This window comes from Coenobita brevimanus, chromosome 84, assembly GCF_032717465.1.
Source record: "Coenobita brevimanus isolate Jiangsu-jjx chromosome 84, ASM3271746v2, whole genome shotgun sequence".
NCBI lineage: Eukaryota > Metazoa > Arthropoda > Malacostraca > Decapoda > Coenobitidae > Coenobita > Coenobita brevimanus.
In genome coordinates this window covers 2,667,371-2,685,613 of record NC_137037.1, presented here as the reverse complement: position 1 = coordinate 2,685,613, position 18,243 = coordinate 2,667,371, and the positions used below count along the sequence as shown (strand labels likewise).

Below are 18,243 nucleotides of genomic sequence, written 5' to 3'. Positions count from 1 at the left end.
CCAAAAATAATTATAGAATCGCTGGAATATGACAAAAATAATTCAAAATATGACTAAAATATTGATAGATTACTCAAATTAGGAACAGAAATATTATTATAATCCTTGGAATATCATCAAATTATCGATACAATATACAGAAATTCACTAAAATATTGACAGAAGCTCTAGAATCACCTAAAATATTGACAGAAGCTCTACAATTGCCTAAAATATTGACAGAAGCTTTAGAATTGCCTAAAATATTGACAGAAGCTCTACGATTGCCTAAAATATTGATAGAAGCTCTAGAATCGCCTAAAATATTGAAAGCTCTAGAATTACGTAAAATATTGACAGAAGCTCTAGACTTACCTAAAATACTGATAGAAGCTCTAGAATTAACTAAGATATTGACAGAAGCTCTACAATCGCCTAAAATATTGATAAAAGCTCTAAAATTGCCTAAAATATTGACAGAAGCTCTAGAACTGCCTAAAGTATTGACAGAAACTCTAGAATTACCTAAAATATTGGCAGAAGCTCTAGAATTGTCTAAAATATTGATAGAAGCTCAAAAAATCACTAAAATATTGACAGAAGCTCTATAACAGGTAAAAATATTGACAGAAGCTGTTGAAAAAAAGCTCTAGAATTGCCTAAAACATTGGCAGAAGCTCTAGAATTGCCTAAAATATTGACAGAAGCTCTAGAATCGCCTAAAATATTGATGGAAGCTCTAGAAATGCCTAAAATATTGACAGAAGCTCTAAAATCGCCTAAAATATTGACAGAAGTTCTAGAATTGCCTAAAATATTGACAGAAGCTCAATAACTGCCTAAAACAGTGACAAAAGCTCTAGAATTGACTAAAATATTGACAGAAGCTCAATTACTGCCTAAAACAGTGACAAAAGCTCTAATATCGCCTAAAATATTGATAGAAGTTCTAGAATTGTCTAAAATATTGATAGAAGCTCTAGAATTTCCTAAAATATTGACAGAAGCTCTAGAATTGCCTATGATATTGACAAGCTCTTGCCTAAAATATTGACACAAGCTGTAGAATCGCCAAAAATATTGACAAAAGCTCTACAATTACCTAAAATATTGACAGAAGCTCTAGAATTGCCTATAATATTGACAGAAGCTCTAGAATTGCCTAAAATATTGACAGAAGCTCTAGAATGACCTAAAATATTGACAGAAGCTCTAGAATTGCCTAAAATATTGACGGAAGCTCAAAAAATCACTAAAATATTGACAGAAGCTCAAATAATCCTGAAATATTGACAGAAGCTCTATAACAGGTAAAAATATTGACAGAAGCTGTTGAAAAAAAGCTCTAAAATTGCCTAAAACATTGACAGAAACTCTAGAATTGCCTAAAAAATTGACAGAAGCTCTAGAATTGTCTGAAATGTTGACAGAAGCTCTAAAATTACCTAAAATAATGACAGAAGCTCTAGAATTGCCTAAAATATTGACAGAAACTCTAGAATCGCCTAAAACATTGGCAGAAGCTCTAGAATTACCTAAAATATTGACAGAAGCTCTAGAATTGCCTAAAATATTGACAAGAGCTCTAAAATTGCCTAAAATATTGACAGAAGCTCTACGATTGCCTAAAATATTGATAGAAACTCTAGAATCGCCTAAAATATTGAAAGCTCTAGAATTACCTAAAATATTGACAGAAGCTCTAGACTTACCTAAAATACTGATGGAAGCTCTAGAATTAACTAAGATATTGACAGAAGTTCTACAATCGCCTAAAATATTGATAAGAGCTCTAAAATTGCTTAAAATATTGACAGGAGCTCTAGAATTACCTGAAATATTGACAGAAGCTCTAGAACTGCCTAAAATATTGACAGAAGCTCTAGAATTGCCTAAAATATTGACAGAAGCTCAATAACTGCCTAAAACAGTGACAAAAGCTCTAAAATTGCCTAAAATATTGACAAAAGCTCTAGACCTGACCGTCACAAATATAAACAGTCTCCAGAATAGCCAATAAATCTTCCAATACAATTCTCGAGAAACCGTAAAAATAAAAGATGAAAAATTACTATGTTGGAAAAAAAAAGTTAGCTTTCTAAAATAAGGAAAAAACAAATATTGTAAACTTTCTAACATAATTCTGGGAAAAAATTACTGAAAAATTAGAATATTCTTTATATCGTGAGAGAATTATTGGAATATCGCTATAATATTGTCAGAATCTTGGAATATCGCTAAAATATTGCCAGAATCATTATAATATCGCAAAATATTGCCAGAATCATTGTATATCGCTAAAATATTGACAGAATCATTGCTATATCGCTAAAATATTGACAGAATCATTGTATATCGCTAAAATATTGCCAGAATCATTATACTATCGTAAAATATTGCCAGAATTATTGGAATATCGCTATAATGTTGACAGAATCATTGTTATATCGCTAAAATATTGACAGAATCATTGGAATATCGCTAAAATATTGACAGAATCATTGGAATATCGCTAAAATATTAAGAATCTTTATAATATCGCTAAAATATTAACAGAATCATTGGAATATCGCTAAAATATTGACAGAATCATTGTAATGTTGCTAAATATTGGCAGAATCATTGTAATATCGCTAAAATATTGACAGAATCATTGGAATATCGCTAAAATATTGACAGAATCACTGGAATATCGCTAAAAATTCCAGAATCATTGGAATATCGCTAAAATATTGACAGAATCATTGGAATATCGCTGTAATATTGACAGAATCATTGTAATACTGCTAAAATATTGACAGAATCTTTATGATATCGCTAAAATATTGACAGAATCACTGGAATATCGCTAAAATATTGACAGAATTATTGGAATATCGCTAAAATATTGACAGAATTATTGGAATATCGCTAAATATTGACAGAATCACTGGAATATCGCTAAGAATATTGTCAGAATCTTGGAATATCGCTAAAATATTGACAGGATCATTATAATATCGCTAAAATATTGACAGAATCACTGGAATATCGCTAAAAATTCCAGAATCATTGGAATATCGTTAAGAATATTGACAGAATCATTGGAATATCGCTAAGAACATTGTCTGAATCACTAAAAACAACTATATTCCTTTCACGTTAACTTGGTCCAGATTCTCCTCCTTCTGCAGCTTATTTCACGTAGCTCAGTGGCAGAAAAAAGCAATATTATGGCTCTGCATCCTTTCCATAGCACTTCTTCGTGACTAGCACCATATTGTAGTGTTAATCTATAGTTACATCTCAGCAGTGAAGATAGAGAGATGGCAAATATACAGTAGGTCTGGTTTGAGAGAGAGAGAGAGAGAGAGAGAGAGAGAGAGAGAGAGAGAGAGAGAGAGAGAGAGAGAGAATATCGATGGAATATTTAAATTTATTAAGTACATGAAGAGGCGGTGGTTTTAGGCCAAGTGAGAGAGTGCATCCTTTCCAATAGCACTTCTTCGTGACTAGCACCATATAACTCGGCATTCACGATGGAGAGATGGTAGTTTTAGGCCAAGTTAGAGTGACACAAGAGTGAAAAAGATTGAAAAGAGTATAGCACGCCACCTCAAGGCAGGAAATGAGTATAAGAGTGATGAGAGTGATGCTATTGAATTGGAAAGTGAGGTTGTTTTAATACTGCAAAATTACTGATATTACTTATAGAGTATTTTAGATATTTATAACACGCCTAGGATGTTAAAATGTTGCCTCCTCCTCCACCTCCTCTACTTCCTCCTATTCTTCTTCTTTTTCTTCTGTTCTACTATTATTCCTACTCCTACTCCTCCTCCTCCTCCTACTTCTCCTCCTCCTCCTCCTCCTCCTCCTCCTCCTTCTCCTCCTCCTACTACTACTACCATTATTATTATTATTATTATTATTATTATCATTATTATTATTATTGCAGGTATTATTTTTATTATTATTATTATTATTATTATTATTGCAGGTATTATTTTTATTATTATTATTATTATTATTATTATTATTATTATTATTATTACTACTACTACTACTACTACTACTGCTGCTGCTGCTGCAACTACTACTATTACTATTATTATCATTATTATTACTGTTATTATTATTATTATTATTATTATTATTATTATTGTTATTATTGTTACTACTACTACTACTACTACTACTACTACTATTATTATTGTTGTGTTATTATTATTGTTGTTTTTCTTGCTGTTGTTGTTATTATTATTATTATTATTATTATTATTATTATCATCATCATCATCATTAGTACTACTACTACTACTACTACTTGTATTATTATTATTACCCGTCCCCGCGCTGGAGAGGGTCGGGAACGGGTATTGTTTTCACTCGGTTTGTCTGTGTTTGTTTGTTTGTGTTTGTTTATCTATCTGTCTGTCTGCCTGTAAGTTAACAACTTTACGCGAAAACTACTGGTGCCATTTTGACTAAAATTACAGGGATGATGAGCTATGATCTTCTGATCACCTGATCAGATTTAGGGCTTGGTTGGGCCAAGGCCCAGGCTGTACAGTAGGCCCCAAAAATGTAAAAAAAAGAAGAAGAAGAAAAAAAAGGGGGACGGGTAAAAATCGTCTTTCACCATAACTCCCTTCCAGTTCGTCATATCGACATGAAACCCAAACCTAAAGGTGCATCTTTCAAATCTGCATCCTATAACACGCCTCATTAGGGGGGTCACCCCCCAGTTAGCGGTAGGGGGGTCAATGTTAGGTGGGTCGGGCCTAAAATTTCAAATGGGCATAAAATCGTCACCCGATTTACTCCAAATTTGATATGTGACATCTTTGACTAGATATCCTGTTGTGTTTATACGTCAGCACAAAAATAACTGCCGGGGACGGGTTTGCTGTGCCTTGGCACCGCTGCTTGTTGTCATCATGATCATCATCATCACAGTAATTTTTACTATTATTATAAATACTATTATTACACATTGTTTATAGTAAATACGGTAGAGAATTGCAAAAATCGCTACAAAATGCCTAAATTATTAATAACATGTCAAAGTTACCATTATATAATTGATAAAAACCGCCAGAGTATCGTTAACAATAGGCAGAATTGCTTCAATATCTCTAGGAATTGGTATCATCTCTAGAATATCGCTAGAGTGTTAGTATTGGCTCTAGATTAGAATATCGGCAAAAATCCCTAGAATGCAGCAAAAATGTTAATGGCATTTCTAGAGTAGCGCCTAAGTGCGAATATTTTCCTTTTTTTTATGTGTCCGATTCTGGGCAAAGGCTTCAGGGACTACCCCAAGACCCAGTAGACCTCTTACACACCTCCACATGTCACCACTTCGGCGCTAACACCCACCGTCCATACTGAATACGTGCTAGGGCTGTCTCATACAGGACTGGTGTACTGGTATTTGCAGTTTCTAGAATATCGCTTTATATATTGATGATTTTGGGACTTTTAAAAACATCTAAAAAGTTTATTATGTGACTAGAATGATGATAGAGTCGCTAGAATGATGATACAGTAGCAAGAATGGTGACAGTCGCTAGAATGATGATTGAGTTGCTAGAATGATGATAGTCGCTAGAATGATGATAGTCGCTAGAATGATAGAGTCGCTAGAATGATGATAGTCACTAGAATGATAAGTCACTAGAATGATGATAGAGTCGCTAGAATGATGACAGAGTCGCCAGAATGATGACAGAGTCGCTAGAATGATGATAGAGTCGCAAGATTGATGAGAGTCGCAAGATTGATGATACAGTCGCTAGAATGATGATACAGTCGCTAGAATGATGATACAGTCGCTAGAATGATGATACAGTCGCAAGATTGATGATACAGTCGCTAGAATGATGATTGAGTCGCTAGAATGATGAGTCACTAGAATGATGATAGAGTCGCTGGAATGATGGTAGAGTCGCTAGAATGATGAGTTGTTTGAGTTGTTAGAATGTTGATAGAGTCACTAGAATGATAAGTCTCTTGAATGATGTCACTAGAATGATGATAGAGTCGCTGGAATGATGACAGAGTCGCTAGAATGATGGTAGTCACTAGAATGATAAGAGTCACTAGAAGGAGTCCTTAGAATTATCCGAGTAGCTAGGAGTGGCTAAAATGATGATAGTCGCTAAAATGATAAAATCAATAGAATGTTGCTAGTGTCGCTAGAATGATCAGTAGCCAGAACGATAATATTGTTTACAGAATGATGATAATGTTGCTAGAATGATGAGGGAGTCGCTAGAATGATGGAGTCGCTAGAATGATAAGAGGGTTGGTAGAACGATGATTAAGTTGCTAGAATGATGATGGAATCGCTAGAATGATGATAAAGTCGCTAGAACGATGATAGAGTCGCAAGAATGATGATAAAATCGCTAGAATGATGATAGAGTCGCTTGAGTGATAATAGTCGCTAGAATGACGATAGAGTCACTAGAATGAAGATTGAGGCATTAGAATGATGAGAATCGCTAGAATTATGAGTCGATAGAATGATGATAGAGTCGCTGGAATGATGATAAAGTCATTAGAATGAAGAGTCGCTAGAATGATGATAAAGTCGCTGGAATGGAGTCGCTAGAATGATGAGAGGATCGGTAGAATGATGATGAAGTCGCTAGAATGATGACAGAGACGCTAGATTGATGGCAGTGTCGTTGGAATAACAGAGTCGTTAGAATGATAACAGAGTCGTTAGAATGATAACAGTAGTTAGAATGATAACAGAGTAGTTAGAATGATAATAGAGTAGTTAGAATGATAATAAAGTAGTTAGAATGATAATAGAGTAGTTAGAATGATAATAGAGTAGTTAGAATGATAAAGTCGTTAAAATGATAATAGAGTCGTTAGAATGATGAGTCGTCAGAATGATAATAGAGCCATTAGAATGATAATAGAGTTGTTAGAATGATAGTAGAGTCGTTAGAATGATAGTAGAGCCATTAGAATGATAACAGAGTAGCTAGAATGATGAGTCGTTAAAATGATGATAAAGTTCTTAGAATGATAATAGTCGCTAGAATGATGATAGTCGCTAGAATGATGATAGAGTCGCTAGAATGATAAGGGAGTCGTTAGAATTATGATAGAGTCGCTAGAATGATAACAGAGTCGTTAGAATGGTGATAGAGTCGCTAGAACGATAAGAGTCGTTAGAATGATGATAGAGTCGCTAGAATGATGAGCCGTTAAAATGGTAAGAGTCGTTAGAATGATAATAGAGTCATTAGAATGATAATAGCTTTAGAGCGATAACAGAGTCGTTAGAATGATAATAGAATAGATAGAATGATAATAGAGTCGTTAGAATGATAATAGAATAGTTCGAATGATAATAGAATAGTTAGAATGATATCAGCGTCTTTAGAATGATAAGAGTCGCTAGAATGCTGCAAAATTTTTAAGAGTCGCTAGAATTTAGCTAAAATTTTGACAGCCTCCACATCATGGCTAAAATATTCAAAAAATCCCCCAAATATCGCTATAATTTTGACTGAGCCACCGCAGTATGGCTGAATATTCAAAAAATTCCCCAAATATCGCTAGGATTGCATCGTATTTATTTTTTAATGCAAAGAAGAAGGAAACAAAGGCCATGTTGAGAGGCTTTAGAGTATCGCTAAGGTGTTGATAAAGTTGCTAGAATGTTGATAAAGTTGCTAGAATGTTGATAAAGTTGCTAGAATGTTGATAAAGTTGCTAGAATGTTGATAAAGTTGCTAGAATGTTGATAAAGTTGCTAAAATGTTGATAAAGTTGCTAGAATATTGATAAAGTTGCTAGAATGTTGATAAAGTTGCTAGAATGTTGATAAAGTTGCTAGGATGTTGATAAATTTGCTAGAATGTTGATAAAGTTGCTAGTGTTGCTAAGATGCTGATAAAATTGCTAGAATTTCGCTGAAGTCATGATGAAGTTGCTACAGTTTCGCTAAAGTGTTGATAGAGCTGCTAGAATGTTGCTGAAATGTTGCTATAATGTTGCTACAGTGTTGATCAAGTTGCTAGAATGTCACTAATATCGCTGAAATGTTGCTAAAATGTTGATGAAGTTGCTAGAATGTCACTAAATTGTTGCTAAATTTGCTAGAATGTTTAAAAAGTTGCTAAAACGCTGATAGTGTTACTAGAATTTTGATAAAGTTGCTGGAATGTTGATACAGTTGCTAGAATGAAGCTAAAATGTTGGTAAAGGTGCTAGAATGTTGATAATGTTGCCAGTGTTGATAAAGTTGCCAGAATGTTGATAAAGTTGCTAAAAGGATACTGAAATATTGAATGAGAAGTTCGAATGATGCAAAAATACTGAGAGTCGCTAGAACTTTGCTAAAAAAAAAATATATAGTTAACTTGAAATAATTATCATACGAACACCAGACTTGCTCAAACAACTATCCTTCGCAATCTGAACCTCAAACTCTTGTCGTACACTATATATTATACTCTTATAAATACTGTACGGAGCCTTGGTCTCAAATAATTAACATTTCGGAAAAAAAAGCAAAAACAGAAACACTACACAGATGCTGAACCATACGGATCGTCGCTAAAGTCAAGCACATGTAGGCATCCGCTGAAGTGAAGCACCTTGCGTGAAAAAATTCTTGGTTCGCGTCCACACCTACGCTTGCTTGGCCGGGCGGGTGCGGGAGGGAGTTTCGCATGATTGTGCTCCATATAGGTGACGTCACTGGACGCGGGCGGGTGTGGGGAAGAACTTTTATCGGTTACAGTGAGGCAGAACTTCCGCCAGCATCAGCAAATACTTTGTGTTGAAGCGTCATTAGGGAGCTAAATTAAAGCACCATAGGGGTATGACTAAACTGAACCATCTGCGTGAGAAAATCTTTAAGCGTGACCTGCTGACAGGGCCGCTTCTAGAGATGCTTCCGCCTCTAATAACTAGTGTATATATTGTAAAACTGTTATTGCAAAACTTATCAAATAATTCCATAGACAGTAACAGCCATAATTATCGTACGCGGGCTAGCCATACTCGCATAATTGTCGTACGCAGTTTAAATTTCAAATAATAATCGTATAAAATCTATGCTTCAAATGATTATCGTATCTAATAAAAACCACAAACAATTATCGTACTTCCTCAAATAATTATCATACGCCATCAAATAATTATCGTACACTGCATCTGAGCTGAAAAGGGTTAAGGATCTTTGTTTTGAAGTTGGAATGAGTCTCCCTGGTTACTAGTCAACAAATTATTTCCGTATATGCCATGCTAATATTATCTCCTATGCATCCGTATTCTCGTATGGTAAGGAGGCTCCCTAACACCTCTTTCTTTGCGATTTATTTTTGGATATGGCTGGTTATTATCCTTTTGTACGTTATTTATGCAGTGTATGGCGATGTTTGAAGGATTTACATAACACAGAATAAGAGAGTAGGGTGTAATAAATGAAATAAATCGCTTAGGAAAAGGTGTTAGGGAGCTTCTTTAACCGACGAAAATACTGGCTTTAGATACCATACAGTATAATAGGTGTAAGATTCAAAATTAATCGGTAAGGGAGAGTTGCTGAGAGAGAGAGAGAGAGAGAGAGAGAGAGAGAGAGAGAGAGAGAGAGAGAGAGAGAGAGAGAGAGAGAATTTTTTGTATCCATCAGCTGACAGTATCATAAGTTTCATATCTACTGTATGTTATTTTGTATTGCTTCGTATTGTTTCCTGTTTCTATTACCTTCTATAGTACATACATACATATATAACCATACAGATACACATACATATATACGTACATACATACATATATACACATCCGTTCATACATACATATATACATACATACACAAATACACACATACATACATACACACATACATATATACATCCGTTCTTACATGCGTAAATACATACATACACATTAATACACACATACATGCATATATACTGTATACCCGTTCTTACATACATGCGAGTACATACATACATACATACTGTACATACATACATACATACACACAATTCCAGTACACATGAACATACATACACATAGATCATATTTCGTCCACTGAAGGAGAGGACTTTCACCTCGGCGGGAGAGTGACAGCCAAACTAACCCTTTCCCATGATGGAGCAGTACGAATGGAGTGTCTGTAGCAAGATTGAAGCATGTGAGTGTTGTCCTGGCTATTTGTGCGTGTCAAGGTGCAGAGAAATTATAGATAAATATTTAAAAAAAAAAAAATCAGCAACCAGTTTAAATGTCGGCCACAGCTTGGGCTCGAACCCTTCACTAGAGACGCGCGTACCACGAAAAGAGCACACTACCACCAAACCACTGCAGCTCCACATACATGCATACATACACACACACAAATATACATACATCCATACGTACACAAATAAACATACACACATACATATATATAAATACATACCTAATACATGATTACATTCGTTCATTCACATACACATACTTACGAAATTACATCCATCCATCCATCCATCCATCCATCCATTCATACATACACACACATACATACATAAATACGCACATATCGATATTATTTTGACCTCACAAATTACCTAAGCCAATTTCCTTATATGACTACGAAATATTTTGGCAATTTTCACCAGGTCTTTTCTGTAATATCAATCAGTTTTATGAATCAATTACTCAACATCCGAACACATAAATATCCATCAACTTTCCTATGGGTTAACAGTCTCTCTCTCTCTCTCTCTCTCTCTCTCTCTCTCTCTCCATATATCTTGTATAAATTGTCGTGTCTGTCTTATAAACTGCAACGAAATGAAGAAGGAAAATCAAACTACAAAACTATCTCTATCGGAATAAAACACACACACACACACACACACACACACACACACACACACACACACACACACACACACATCGGCGCCGTATCACTTTAAGACCCCCTAAAAATAAATTCCGTTTAAAATCCAAAAAAAAAGAAAAAAAAGTTTAGCATATAATAACCAGTTTCATTAGTGTGACAAAAATTGGCGTAGTATACCTCAAGGCCTGGAAAAATTGGCGTAGTATACCTTAAGGGCTGGAAAAATTGGCGTAGTATACCTTAAGGGCTGGAAAAATTGGCGTAGTATACCTTAAGGGCTGGAAAAATTGGCGTTTTTTTTTTTTTTTTATGCGAGGAAGAAGGAACCAAAGGCCATGAGCCTGCAGTAGCAGTTCCCTCCAAGAGAAAAACAAAATACAATAGAGAGCCAAATTCAAAATCCGATCATTTTGAGATGCCTGGACACACTGCGTTTGAAAGACTGGAGATCATAGGCAGCAGGAAATACAGATAGAGGGAGACAGTTCCAGAGCTGACTTGTTGCATAAATGAAAGACTGGGAGTAACCGTTAACTCTTGCATTAGAGAGTTGGACAGAAAAGGGATGAGAGTTTGCTGCCAGACGGGTGCTACGCGCCCGTCGTAGAGGTGGAGGAATGCAAGCAGACAGTTCAGAGGAGCAGTGACCATTAAAGTAGCGATAGAAAAGAGATAAAGATGCAACAGTGCGGCGAAGAGACAGAGGTTGAAGGGAGTCAGTAAGAGGAGGAGAGTTAATGAGACGAAAAGCCTTTGACTCCACCCTATTGAGAAGAGCTGTATGTGGGGAGCCTCCCCACACATGAGAGTTGTACTCCACACAGGGGCGGATAAAACCTCTGTATAGAGTCAACAATTGTGCAGGGGTAAAGAAAGAACGGAGTCGGCTTAGCACACCCAATCTCTTGGAAGCAGATTTTACAAGAGATGTAATATGATCTTTCCAAGATAAGTCCTGAGTAAATGAAACCCCAAGCATGTTCAAGGATGATGCAGGATTAAGCTGAATATTATTAAACATTAATGGGTATACCTGTGGAAGATTTTGTCGGGTTGATAGGTGTAAGAACTGAGTCTTAGATGCATTAAAGACAACCATATTATTTTTACCCCAGTCAGAGATACGAGCCAAGTCAGACATTAGGTGCGCCATAGCCTCATCCCTTGTTTGTTGAAGTAACTGTTGAGATGGGCGTTGCGGGAACCGAATGGAAAGGTGAAGGGTGGAGTCATCAGCGTATGAGTGGATAGGGTTAGATGTACAGCTTAGAAGATCATTGATGAATAAAAGGAAGAGAGTTGGTGATAGGACAGAGCCCTGAGGAACACCACTGTTGATAGATCTAGAAGAACGATGGCCGTCTACAACAGCGGCTATAGAACGACCAGAAAGGAAGCTAGCGATGAAGGCACAGATAGAAGGATAGAAACCGTAGGAGGGCAGTTTGGAAATTAAAGATTTATGCCTGACTCGATCGAAAGCCTTTGAGATGTCAAGTGCAATGGCAAAGCTTTCGCCAAAGTCCCGAAAGGAGGATGACCAGGAGTCTGAAAGGTAGGTGAGAAGATCGCCAGTGGAGCGTCCCTGACGGAACCCATACTGACGATCGGAAAGAAGGTTGTGATAGGAAAGATGCCTTAAAATTTTTCTATTAAGAATTGACTCGAAAACTTTTGAAATACAGGACGTTAAAGCAATTGGACGATAGTTGGAGGGTTGGGAGTGGTCACCCTTCTTTGGGACTGGCTGAATGAGAGCAAACTTCCAGCAAGAAGGAAAGGTACAAGTTGATAGACAAAGGCGAAAGAGTTTGCCTAGGCAGGGTGTAAGCACAGAAGCACAGTTCTTGAGAACAACAGGAGGGACCCCATCAGGTCCATATGCCTTGTTAGTACTGAGGCCAGTGATGGCAGAAAATACATCAACTGAAGAAATTTTTTTAATGTCAGCCATGAGGAAGTCAGAGGGGAGAAGTGATGGAGGAACAGCAACTGAATCGTCTAAGGTGGAATTGAAGGAGAAAGTCTGTGCGAAGAGATCTGCTTTATCAGTAGAAGAAATAGCTACAGAACCATCAGAGTAGAAAAGAGGAGGGAAGGATGATGAGGTAAAGTTGTTAGAAAGATTTTTGGCAAGGTGCCAGAAGGAGCGGGAAGAATTCGAGTTCGAGAGTTGAGAGCATTTAGTATGGATGAAATTATTTTTAGTAGAGCGAAGAACAGACTTAGCACGATTCCGGGCAGAAACGTAAAGATGATGTGATTCAGGGGTGGGTTGGCTCCGGTACCTTTTGTAGGCCTTCTCCTTGTTGCGGACAGCATTAGAACAAGCGTGATTAAACCAAGGCTTTCTTGCGTTAGTCAAAGGATATGAGAAAGGAATGTATGCTTCCATGCCCGAGAGAATAACCTCCGTAATGCGCAAGGCACACTCAGATGGCTCACGGCCATGGAAGCAATAATCATTCCAGGGAAAATCAAAGAAGTACTGCCTGAGGGCCTCCCAGTTCGCGGCTCCAAAATGCCACAGACGCCGTTTCCCTGGAGGGTCCACAGGCCGTACCGGAGTGATAGGACAGGTTAAGGTAATAAGGTTGTGATCGGAGGAGCCCAACGGAGAGAAAATATTAACAGAGTAAGCATAAGGATTAGTTGTGAGGAAGAGGTCAAGTATGTTGGAGCTCTCTCCAAGGCGGTCAGGGATACGGGTAGGGTGCTGTACAAGCTGCTCTAGGTCATTAAGGATAGAAAAGATGTAGGCTTGTTCACCAGGTGGATCCGTGAAAAGGGCTGGAAAAATTGGCGTAGTATACCTTAAGGCCTGGAAAAATTGGCGTAGTATACCTTAAGGCCTGGAAAAATTGGCGTAGTATACCTTAAGACCTGGAAAACTTGGCAGCTTATACCTGAAGACCTTATACACAATTGGTATATACTTTGCACCTTAAAGCCTTCAAAATATAGCGAAGTATACCTTAATACAAGAAAGAGAAAGAAAATTAGAAACGATATATACCAGTATCTTAAAACTTAAACTTTGGCCTTGTATACCTTAATTATCATCATCATCATCATCAGTATCTAATCCTGTGTTGCCCCACGAGGAGCGTAGGAGCTCAGGGCTAGGCAAGTTGGTCCTGACATTTCAGATGAGAGTGACCAGCCTCACCCACTCCTGAGTGGCATTACGTGAGCAATAAACCCCAACCACCCCTTGGATATAAACCTTCACCGGCTCAATCCGATTGGAGCGTCTTAATTACCCACTAAACCACCAGGCGCCATAATTTGTTTATATGGTTACCACCTTGAATAGTAAATGGTTTCCTGGTGTACAGGAAACTATTTGGCTTGTCACTCAATGTAGAGTCACCCGTAGGCAGAAGGAAGAGGAAAGAATGAAGGAAAGAAAGACATAAAAGGAAGGAAGGAAAGAAGGAAGAAAGGGCAGCCACTCGAGAGCAGCACTACATCGAGTGAGTGGATGATGGGCGCCCCCAAATACCACTATATACCTTAAAACATAATAATAATAATAATAATAATAATAATAATAATAATAATAATAATAATAATAACAATAACAATAATAATAATGATAACGATAATAATAATGACAATAATAATACTAACAATAATAATAATAATAATAATAATAATGATAAATCGTACCCCTCAATTCTCTACATCCGTTTGTTAATAATAAATTAATAAATAAATAAATAAATAGGAATATACCTGTATTTAATAAGGCAAAAGTAAAGACATACCTTCATCCATGCTGTCCTTTATTGCACCAGTGGGAGCGTAAGGGCCCGGGGCTAGGTGACTCAGGCCAGGCATTTAGGGCGAGAAGGACCTGTTGCTCGCCCCTGAGATGTAGTAGGCGAGATATAAACCCAAAACAAACCTGAAAATAGAAAAAGAAAAAATGAAGATCTTTAAAACATCAGAACAACATCATCATCATCATCATCATCAGCAACAACAACAACAACAACAACAACAATAATAATAATAATAATAATGGTTTTAATTCTACTCACTTTAAACAATTGAAATTTCCATCTCCCTGACTTAAACGCTATGCTGTGATAAACCAACACTAGAATATGGTGCCAGTCACGAAGAAGTGCTATGGAAAGTGATGCAGAGTCGCAGTATTGTCTTATTCTGCCACTGACCTATGGGAAATTAACTGCAAAGGGACGAAAATCCGTGAAAGGTTACGTTTGAAAAAGTATGGAGTTTCTCAGAGCAGCCACACTCGCCATATTGGCCACTTTAAATATATATGTTTCAAAATGAGCAAAAATGTGAAAAAAAAAAAAATGTTCTTTCTTTAACACTATCGAAAGAGGTGTGTAGAATGCGTTTGATGTAGTGCTATAATAATAATAATAATAATAATATCAGTTGTTGCTGCTGTTGCTGCAGTATCTGACGATCTTATCATCATATTATCGTCATCACCATCATCATCATCATCATCATCATCATCGTCATTATTATTATTATTATTATTATTATCATTATTATCGGAACTTTCCATTAACTTGGACCAAAATTCCCGCCTGTCCATCTTGAACGCTCAGTAGTAGTGAGACCAACACTGAACGATGATGCTAGTCACGAAGAAGTGCTATGGAAAGGATGTAAAACCACATAAAATCGTTTTGTAGCTTCACTAAAACAATACATAACCGGATACACTTCTTCGTGACTAGCATCAAAGTCTAGTGTTATTCTATTGCTTTCTGTAACTCAGTGATAAAAGGGTCAATGCTACATCTCTACATCCACTCCAAAGCACTTCTTCGTGACTAGTAACAAAGTAAAGGAGTATAGTACATATACAAAGCTGCAAATATATATATATATATATATATATATATACTGTATATATATATATATATATATATATATATATATATACATATATATATATATCCCATTGGATCCCAGGGTTCCTGAGCGAGGCATTGTGCCGGCAGGGCACTAAGCGTACCGCCCTCCGCCTATCGGCTCATAGTCGCGAAGCTCACAGGTCCCTACCCGGGGGTTCCCTACTTTATTAAGATTTGAAAATTCCCAGTTCTGTCCTATATAGAGGACACTGGGCTCCAATGGGATATATATATATATATATATATATATATATATATATATATATATATATATATACAGTATATATCTATATCTATCTATCTATCTATCTATCTATCTGTCTATCTATCTATCTATCTATCTATATACTCTTAAAAGGTAAAATAATTATCAACGTCATTTTAAAACTTGTTAAAGATAGTAAAGTATAGTTTAAAACCATCTAAAAAAAACTAATAGTCAGGTATATATAAAAAAAAGTAACCCAGAAAATAGATACATAGATAGTGATAGATAAATAGATAGATAGATAGATAGATAGATAGAGAGAGAGAGAGAGAGAGAGAGAGAGAGAGAAAGACAGAGAGAGGTGACTTTTTATTACTACTTCAAGGGAATAATTTTGAACTAAAAACTTCTCGTTCTGAAGGGGTTATTGAAGGATAGATCTTTACTCGAACAAAAAAAAATTCCTTCCACACGGTAGAGAGAGAGAGAGAGAGAGAGAGAGAGAGAGAGAGAGAGAGAGAAAGACTGTGAGACGTACGTGTTTATAAGAGACCGTGTGTGTGTGTGTGTGTGTGTGTGTGTGTGTGAATCGTCAGGTGGTGGCAAGAAAATCACGAGAAAAAAATCCTCAAGCTGAAGGGATTATCTGATGCGTAATAATTATCATCATCATCATTACCATCACCACAATCATCATCACCATCATCATCATTACCACTACCATCATCATCATCATCATCATTACCACCACCACAAGCATCATCACCATCATCATCATCATCATTACCACCACCACAGTCATCATCATCATCATCATCATCATCATTACCACCACCACAATCATCACCATCATCATCATCATCATCGTCATCATTACCACCACCACAATCATCATCATCATCATCATTACCACCACCACAGTCATCATCATCATCATCATCATCATTACCACCACCACAATCATCATCATCATCATGATCATCATTACCACCACCACAGTCATCATCATCATCATTGCCACCACCACAGTCATCATCATTACCATCATCATCATTACCACTACCATCATCATCATCATCATCATCATTACCACCACCACAATCATCATCACCATCATCATCATCATCATCATTACCATCACCACAATCATCATTATCATCATCATCATCATTACCATCACCACAACCATCATCATCACCATCATCACGATCACCATCATCATCATCATCATCATCCAACTTCCCACCAGTACATGAGACAGATGTAGGATTTAGAAACAGGAATAAATAAAGAAATAAATACAAATAAAGTAGAAATAGTGTGTTTATAATATCAGATACCTTCAGATACAACCATATAGTAAATTAAATAGGGGGCGGATTCAGCTGAGGGGGGGAAGTCGAGGTATAACTAAAATAAAGGTGGAAAAAGAATATGAAAAGAGGATTACAATGTTTTTGGCTAAGACGAAGTGAAGAGATGATGTTTTGGCCCTGTGTGTCAGTCTATCTATCTATCTAACCTGTCTATCTATGAGTATCTATCCATCCATCCATCCATCTATTCACCCATCCACTCATCCTTCCATGTATATCTCCCTATCCATCTATCCATCCATCCACCAATCCATCCATCTACCCATCAATAAATCTATCCATTGAACTATCAATCTGTCCATATATCTATCCATCCATCTGTCTGTCTATCTGTCTATCTACTGTATCTATTTTCCCAGGTGAGGAGGGAGAGGATGAGTATTACCCGAGTGGCTCTCCATACAGAGTACAACGCCACGCCGCCAACATCAGGGAGAGGAAACGTATGCTCAGGTGAGTGCACAGGTAGTATGCTGATTGCGCAGGGAGTATACTGAGTGCACAGGGAGTATACTGTGTGCAGAGGGAGTATACTGAGTGCGCAGGGAGTATACTGAGTGCACAGGGAGTATACTGAGTGCGCAGGGAGTATGCTTGCTGGAGAGAGAGACGCCTTCACGTGGTGGCACCCCTATGGCCTGGCGGGGGAATTGCCTGGTTATAAAAACATACCAATTCTAAGCTGATGAGAACTTATGCTTGAGGAGGCTATACGATGTAGAACTAGGCTGTGGAAAATAATACAGTATCAGGCTACCTACGGCCCAGGTAATATCAATACACCTGTTCTGTATGAGACGTTCCTAGTATGTATTCAGTATGGACGGTGGGTGTTAGCGCCGAAATAGTGGCATGTAGAGGTGTACAGTATGTAGGGGGATATATAGGTAGATAGATGACAGGTAAAGAATAGATATGTAGATAGAT

At 36.9% G+C, this 18,243-nt stretch overlaps 1 protein-coding gene across 1 annotated transcript in view; it reads left to right on the top strand.

Annotated features, from left to right (window-relative positions):
* Fer2 (basic helix-loop-helix domain-containing Fer2) overlaps positions 1-18,243 on the top strand; it is a 46,409-nt gene that overhangs the window by 22,523 nt on the left and 5,643 nt on the right. Inside the window, exon 3 of the mRNA XM_080280246.1 lies at positions 17,676-17,769. Within this exon, the coding sequence (XP_080136372.1) occupies positions 17,676-17,769 (94 nt within the window). The remainder of the gene's footprint in view (positions 1-17,675; positions 17,770-18,243) is intronic.